This window comes from Hyperolius riggenbachi, chromosome 4 (genome assembly GCF_040937935.1).
Source record: "Hyperolius riggenbachi isolate aHypRig1 chromosome 4, aHypRig1.pri, whole genome shotgun sequence".
Classification (NCBI taxonomy): Eukaryota; Metazoa; Chordata; class Amphibia; order Anura; family Hyperoliidae; genus Hyperolius; species Hyperolius riggenbachi.
In genome coordinates, this window is record NC_090649.1 from 431,616,855 (window position 1) to 431,625,475 (window position 8,621).

Genomic DNA, 8,621 nt, shown 5'->3' on the forward strand with positions numbered 1-8,621 from the left:
GTAAATTGGAGGTGTCCACTTTTGTTGGGAATGCAGTCTGTTCATTTCAGCTATACATACTGCAGTCATGGAAAAATCTTTGATATAGTGACCTAAGCCTGTTTATAAAGAGGCTCTAGGCCTGTCACCGCCCGGCGCGCGCACCCGTCCGCCACACACACGCCTGGCCGGCCCGCCTCCTGCTCTGTCCTGCGTCCTGTCGCAACAGGACGCAGGACGGACTGTCCCAATATAATATATCGCCGGTGAGCAGAGCACATGATGAGCCAAATGACAGCTTAAACCTTCTGCCGCTCAAATCCCTGTCAGCGTTAAATGCTATTCCCCCTCCGAGTCATAGGAACTCTGAGGGAAAAGTAATTTGGGGTCCGGTGATCGCTGTAACCTCAAATTACCCTTGTGTGGGGCGCGTAGTGTAGCACTAGTGCTATAGCTATGTCCAGTTTTGGTGTAAAACAACCTGCTTCATTCGCTTCGGCACTTTTTTACCCTTCATCTTGCTTAAATTTCCACTGTTTAAAACCGTAACTGAAATCCTAATCCCTTTTTTTCCCCCCATTTCAGATTTCCTGGTCCCCTTGCTCAGCTCCATTCTGACTGTGGCCTGGATTTGTTGCCTAGTGACAGCGTTTTACTGGTGCATTAGAAAACGACGAAAGCGCAGCAGCCAAAGTCACACAGCCTCCGAGGACAACACCACCAACAACGTACGGGAGCAACTCAACCAGATCAAAAACCCCATCGAAAAACACGCAGCCAACAGCGTTCCCATCAAAGACTACGAAAACAAAAATTCCAAAATTGCAAAAATAAGGACACACAACTCCGAAGTGGAAGAGGATGACATGGACAAACACCAGCAGAAGGGACGATACGTCAAACAGCCAGCCTACACGCTGGTGGAAAGAGATGAGAAGCCACCTATTGGCACTCCAACAAAACAACCAAACTGGACAAATAAACAAGACAACAGAGACTTAGAAACAGCACAGAGTTTAAACCGGATGGAGTACATTGTATAGCGGACAGAGGCGCTGCCATGCAGAGTTTGTGTCTGCTGTTAAGGGCTCGGGAGTCTCTAGTTCTTAAACTGTTGTAATATTTGAGTCGAAGGTTATTATGTACTTAGAATCCCTATGTTAATTTAAGTTTTGACAAGCTGGCTTACACTGGCAAAGATAGTTGCTGTGGTTGGCTGGAAATACCAAGTGCTGCATTTCACATCTATGCAAAACTAGTCAAAAGTGCCCTAACGTCAATTCAGCCACAGCTGAACCATCAGAGATTCTCAAGAAAATCCACCATGGCCTTTTCCAGTTTGCTAGCTCTTCCATTTTTGCTTCTCCACATTTTTTTTTCCCAACAGGTGACCACATTCATTCAGTCTGTAGAATAATTCTTTTTTTATTTATATTTATTGTGTATATTTTTTTTATTTTGTATATTTGTTTTTATAGCTATCTACAACTAGTTTCTGTATTTTTGAAAGTGCCTTTGTAGCTCAAAACCACAGCAACTATCACAAAAAATGTTTATTATTTATTTTTTTTATTGTATTTTGTGTTGGGGGAGGGGCGGGCGGGGACTGTCAGCTGTTGCTGGTAAAAGGAAAAACAGTAAAAAAAAATGAAGAATCGTCACGTAGACATTTTTGTATAGACCTGTAAATAATTCCTTTTTTTATTAATCACTGTGTATATTTGATTTATTAACTTAATAATCAAGAGCCTTAAAATATCATTCCTTTTTATTTATATGTATTTGTTTAGAGTTGAAGGTTGTTTTTTTGATAGCTTTGTGGCTTCATTTTTTTTTCCTCAAGTTTTTCTCTTGTTACATGTTATCTGTATGCCAAAATTTACGGTGTTCAAGAATAGTTTTATTTTTTAAAAAAAAGATAAAATAGGAGGGGCACACATGCCCTTGATGCTGTTCTCTTTTTTTTTCTTTTCTTTTTTTTTTTTTCTTGCCTTTTTTTTTTTCTTTTGTACAATGTCAGATGTAAAACAACTTTATATAGTATCACGTTGGAAAAATGGAAAAAAAAAAAAACTTTTTGTAAATTCAGGCTAAAACTGTTTTCAGAGGTAGACTTTAGAACAAGACTAGAGCTTTGCTGCTTTGGCTTTGATATAAAAAACCTTTCAAAATGGGAAAAAAAAATCTGTTTGTGACTGGCAGATATTCTGCTACAAGGCCGTTCAAGGGAACATGCTCAGCTATTTCATGTACAAGAATTGTGAGAGTGCATGTACAAAAAAAATAATTAAAATCAAATAGCGTGAAGTCAATGCTGCACTCGTTATTTTAAATCTTTTATATTTTTTTTTCTTTATATTGAATATGTACTAATGGACCACTTATAAATATTTTTTCCTAATCTACTGATGCAGTAATAGGGAATATAGATTTTTAAGCCAACACTGCGTAGGGCTGAGGTGCAAGGTGTATTGCCGTTGTTGAAATGTGAAGGATGGGTCCCTCAGGAAATTTAGAGGGCTGGTCCACTAAAAGCTTATAGTGGAATGTGAGGGGTGGGGGGAGGAAAGTATATTTTGCACAGTTTAAATGACTATTACATAGGAATAGACAAACCCTTTTCAATATCAGACTGCTTCTCATCCCCACCCCCAACTTCATTTGGTCTATTCCACTAAAAATTACTGCAATGTAATGGTGCTGAGCATCACCGGCTATCAGGGACGGATCTAGGGGGGGGGGGGCAAGCGGGTCTCTTGCCCCAGGCGCAGTTTGTTCAATTCTTAAAAAGGCGGCAAAATTTGGATGGGGAATGGCAGTTTAGGCGCCAAAACCTGTCCTTGCCCCAGGCGCAACTTGGGGCAACTTGGTCTAGATCCGTCCCTGCCGGCTATTGCATTAAAGGACAGGTCATTGGCTGTAAGTTGGAGGGAAGAGACCAACTGAAGGGAGAGGCGCCTGACAGCAGGAGACTGCAATTCAGAGGGTTCAACTGAAACATGAGGTGAACAACAACTTACCACAGTGCACATGACGGGGGGGAGAGGCAGAGATTTAATATCCGGCATCCCTACTGCATATGACCGGGAGTGGGAAACGGTCATCACCGCTCCCCCTCCAATCAAGTGGCTCAGCACCCCGACTCGAGTAACTTGCTCATTGAGTCGGAAACTGGAGCACCCACCTCCACTATCGGTCATGAGAAAACTTGGGACCCTGTCTGGGTTTAGTAGGGAATATGCTTTTTGCTTAGATGTCACAGGGAATGCACAACATTATTGGTTCCAGGACCTTTATCAAGTGCTATGCTAAGATGGCATTCAGCTGAGCTAAATAAACCAAAGAATATTCCCAATTAAATACAGAAAAAGTCCCAGAATGGGTTTTTAAACAGTTGACTAAAGTGTGTTTTTTTTTTTTTTTTTTTTTTTTTTGTAATGGTCAGCTTTATATTCTGGATCTACAGAATTGAAAACTGGTGCTGTCAGGGAGGCAGGACAGGACTGTAAGCCAGACCATGCACATGGCTATGAGTGAATATTGAGTCATTTACTTTCTCTGTTTTAGGCACAGTACTGCGACAAATGGTGATCTATTTATTTTTCCGTTTTTAGGCTGCTTCCACACAGGGACGTTACAGGCGCACGTTAGTGCAGCCTGTAACGCTCCCCCAACGCACAGCAATGTAACACAAGTGGGCTGTTCACACAGCCCACGTTGCGTTACATGTAACGCTGCACGTTGTCGGGAAGGTGCAGCACGCTACGGCGTTAGAGCGGCTATAGCCGCGTTAGACTGTTTGCACATGCGCAGTGGGGGGCGGAGAGGAGGCGGGGAGAGCCAGCTATAGTAGCAGCGCACATGGCTACTTAATATTCACTGCACTGGCGGCCGCTGATTGGCCGGCGGGACCACGTGATGCGGAGTGTCTCACTCTGCATCACGTGGTCCCGCCGGCCAATCAGTGCCACTCTGGGAGACCTTATAGGGATAGAGCCGCCTAACGCGGCTCACTCTACCGTCCTCTCTTGCAGCACCATACGATGCGTTAGGTGCACGTTATGCGACCTTAACGTGGCACCTAATGCAACGTCTTGGTCTGCAAGTAGCCTTAAAGTTAATTTTACTTCTGGTCTATACAATACAAAAAAGTAGCTGCTGTTTTCTATAACTTGAAGCCTTTTAATCCGTTTTTTGCAGCCAGCTAGTTGAGGCAATAACTTGCAGGAAGGAGGAGCTTATGAAACAGTTACCATTGTTCCCTATGGGCACCTTCTCCAAAACCCTACCCAAATATTTATTTTGCAGGGTTATTATGCAAATGTTGAATGCTAATTCATGCAGCTTGAAAATTCTGCTTTGGTGAAATTCAATTTGTCGATTTTTTTTTTTTTCAAGCTACATAAATTTGCATAGGAAAGTTGCATTTTCCTGCATCAACTCAGAATTATTTGCTTCACATTGACCATCCTTACTGCATAGCTGTGGGAGGAGGCTACAGCAAATGGAAGTTTGGCCGTTGCAGTTGACCTGTTACTTATGGATCAAAGAGTGGGGAAAAAGTCACATGAGCTATCAGGTTCACTTATCCTTTTAGGGCTCGTTTCCACTATAGCGAATCCGCATGCAGGCACTGCATGCGGGTTCGCATAGGCAATACAAGTGGATGGGATTGTTTCCACTTGTGCGTCGCGCGGGTGCGTTTTGGTGTGCGGGGAAAATCTGCACAGCAGAGCCGTCAGATTTCACGTGCGGCAGGAATGCGGGCGAATCGCCCGCAATGCTTTTAATAGGGAAATCGCATGCGGCTTTGTCATGCGGTTTTCCCCGCGATTTCGCGTACGATTTTGCATTTAAGGCTATGGACCTTTACACAGGCAGTGACATGGTTAAATTCGCCTGCTTCCTAGCCATGCGAAATCGTGGGGAAACCAGCATATGGAAACGCATCCGCATGCGATTTCATTCGCGGTGGAATCCAGGCGATTCCGCACCGCAACAGTGGAAACAAGCCCTTAAAGCAGGCATCTGAAATGTATTGTCCTAGAATGTTTCAAGTGCACTAAATCCTGGAACTATGCTAATAGTAGCCTTCCGCTCCAACTGTATAGATCCCACCCAATTCTCCGAGCTGCATCGTATGCATTAGATTAAGTAGGTTAAGATTAAGGAATCCATAGCAATTTGTGAAATTGTCCCCTTTTGTGAGATTTTCGTTGAACCTTCTGATGGGTTTAGGTGAGAATACTGCAAATCAGTTTTGCAAAAATGGCACATTCAGTTGGTCGAAGTGAGATAACATCGATCAAAAGACATGATTTATCTATCAAGGTCTAACTGATTCGAAGTTGCATGGAAAATCCTCGTTCTTATGTGACAAGCGATCGTTTGTGATCTTGTGACGTGGGTATGTGTGCACGATTAACGAAATGTTTTATTGATGCACAGCAATTACAACTGTCACAGTGGAACAGATCTTTAAGACTTCTGATGACTCTTGCGCAAATTGCCGTGAACGTTTGACCTTCCGTTTGCACCCATCCTGTGCTGTAGCGTGATCCCACAGGTAGTAAGATGGATCGAGGAAGGCTCGTTTGTTGTGAGGTTCCCTGATCAATCTTCCAGTGAGTATTAGAGTGAGCCTGGGGCATGCCTAACCTTTAGCCCCACCTGCTTCACATTGGCTCATGTCAGTGTATAATGGATCCCTTTTACAAGCTAAAAATATGGCGCTTCCAAGACTGGAGAACATACGAGAGCAACACATTCTGGCCAGAATTTACTAAAAGTGGTCTAGTATTTAAAGGAGTCATCAAGCAAGATTAACTACCCCCCAATCTACTCACCTGGGGCTTCCTCCAGCCTCTTGCAGCTGACATGTCCCATGCTGCAGCTCTGCTCTCAGCTGCTGACTCGGGGTCCCTGCATGGTGTCTCGCCAGGTGTCCTCTACTGCGCCTGCATAAGCACCGCTGTCAATCAAGTCCACATTGTCGAATGTACTGCGCAGGCGCAGAACTACTGCGCCAGCACAGTACACTGGGCAACGTGGACTTGATTGACAGTGGCGCTTGCACAGGCGCAGTAGAGGATGACCTTGAGGTTGCTCTCTGCACCGGCAGGGACCCTGGGCTGGAGCTGCAGCATGGGACATGTCAGCTGCAAGGGGCTGGAGCAAGCCACATGTAAGTAGATTTTGGGGGTAGTTCATCTTGCTTGATGACTAAAGCATTTATAACCTTTGCCCAATTCTTATTAGACCATGGCGAAGACTTATTACAAAGCGTTTTCACAGTAGCTCTGTACAACCACACAACTGCAATTTTAACAGATTCTTGTGGTGTCTCATAGGAGTCGAGTGAGGGTCACAAACCTTTGAAAGCAAATTGCAGGGGTTTTGTTTTAATACTGCAGTATTTGTTCTCCAATGTTGTCTGAGAGGGAGGAGGATAGAAACCACCTGTACTGTTCAAGATCACTTGCCAATCAAAAAAAAAAATACATCTTTCTACCGTAATTCTCATTTCAGTAATGCCCAAATCTTAAGATTACCTGCATTGTGAGATTTGTGTTACATAAAGCCCGAGTTACAATTTGTTGTTCAAGGCACTACATTTTGGAAAAGTAATATTTATTAAATTTTGTTTTGTATGAAAACTTGTGAGATTTGGATTTTGTCTTGTTTTGCACTTCCCCAAAGCAGCAGTTTAGATGTAACCATAGTCTATCACGTGAGTCTCTGCTGTTCAACCTACCTCTGTTGCGTTAGGGCATCTGTGGCTAATGCTGGGAATACACGGCTCGTTTCTGGCGCTTGATCCTCCTCTCGATCGTTTTTGCTGCTTGATTCTGCAGTCGATTGATCCTCTTATCTTCCGCTCATTTTTGTTCTCTTTTTCCATTCACTTCTATCAGAAATCAAGCGGTGAAAGGATCGAAAGGGAGATCGGACATGTCGGAAATGATCTATCTAACCATCTAATCGCCTTAAAAATGAACCGTATATTCCCAGCATAAGGCTGCGATAGACTCGCTGGACTTTCCATTTCAATTTAGAGCCAAGTAGGAACTTTCAAAACGGACGTGTCTTAGTCACCATGGGGATGGTATTCATTTTAGTCTCTGTATGAAGTGCTGTTGCCCTAACTATCCAGAAACTTTGATCTGGCTACAAGAGTCCTTTTCAAGGCAAATGACTCATCATTATTACATACTTACCTCACCGTCAGTTCCTCTCAGAAGCTCACCATTTTCTTCTAGCAATGAATACTTCAAGTTCTGACATCTTGTCAGAACTGAAATATGTCAGTTGCTGTCGGTTATAACTGAAAGGACAAGTGATGTTCAGGGTAATATCCATGTTTCCCTATGGCTCAAGCGGATGGTATTTCAGTTGCTGGTAGTTGTTGGTAGTTCAGTTCAGAATGCTGACCAGGAAGCTGTAACAGGGGCCCTTGCCATTTTTAAAATGGAGGACTGAGAATTCCATTGATCACAGTGGACACACAGGAGAGTAGAAAGAGATTGATGAGCAGACTACACAGGAGGTAAGTATGAAGTGTGTGTTTATTTTGACATGCTTTAAAGTTTACAATTTTTTTTTTCTGCGATAGTGGTCCTGTGGCCATCTCAATCCATGGACTGGTACAAATATTTGTATTGATACTCCCATTAATCTGCCAGTTTCAGTTAACACACTGGTGTAATAGTAGCCACCCCTGTGACCCGGGAGAGGTCAGCTCCTCCTCCCTCCCACCTTGCAGATTAGCACAGGGCGTGGTGTAATATTTACCTGTTTCACGCTGTGTCGGGTCTCCTCTTCCGGTAGCCCTGCTCCCTATGCTGCCATCCACCAGCTCCCAATGCATGTCTCCCCATGATTATTTTACTTGGAAGCCTCAGGGGGCTGTTGTTCTGCCCCTGGTTAGACACACTGTGAACTGGCTGTTTTTATAGAAGCATGTGAAATGATCGGCAACCAACTCATGGACCTTTTCTATCCATTCTTGCAACGTGTAGAACCAAATTGAAAGCATGGAGTTTTTCTCAACAGAAATGGACTATTCCTTTAAAGAGGAACTTGAACCAAGAATTGACCTTCATTCAAATCAGTAGCTGATACCCCCTTTCCCATGAGAAATCTTTTCCTTTTCTCAAATAGAGCATCTGGGGAGAGGGTGTCTGTATTGCTGATATTGTGGTGAACCCCCCGCCAGTGTGATGTCATGACCATGGTCCTGACAGTTTTCTGTCTGTGAACCTTGTTACATTGTGAGATATAATTGCTTTTACCAGCTGCCAAGAAAGCAGCATCTCCTTCTGTGCATAGAACTTAGTAACGAACATTCCACACAGATCACCTGGCAGAGCTAAAGATTTCATCACCAATTATGCATTTCAGAATGTAAATCAGGGAGAGGAAAAATTTTACAATGGGCAAACACTGACTAAATAATCTATAAATGAATATTGTAAATAATAAGCAATTTTAATCATGATATTTTCAGTACAGTTCCTCTTGAAGTTCTACGCCTGAGAAATGGCCTATAGCGGCTCTGCCCTCCTGGATTTCAGATGATCGCAGAGTCGCACAGACTTGGCCGGGCATCAGTCAGTAATGGACATGGACTCAGGAAGTCTCCC

General features: G+C 43.5%; 1 protein-coding gene across 1 annotated transcript in view; it reads left to right on the top strand.

Moving 5' to 3' along the window:
- The window catches only part of JAG1 (jagged canonical Notch ligand 1), a 105,224-nt gene extending 102,933 nt beyond the window's left edge, over positions 1–2,291 (top strand). Inside the window, 1 exon segment of the mRNA XM_068232485.1 lies at positions 565–2,291. Within this exon segment, the coding sequence (XP_068088586.1) occupies positions 565–1,022 (458 nt within the window). The 3' untranslated portion in view covers positions 1,023–2,291.
- The last annotated feature ends 6,330 nt before the right edge of the window (positions 2,292–8,621 follow it).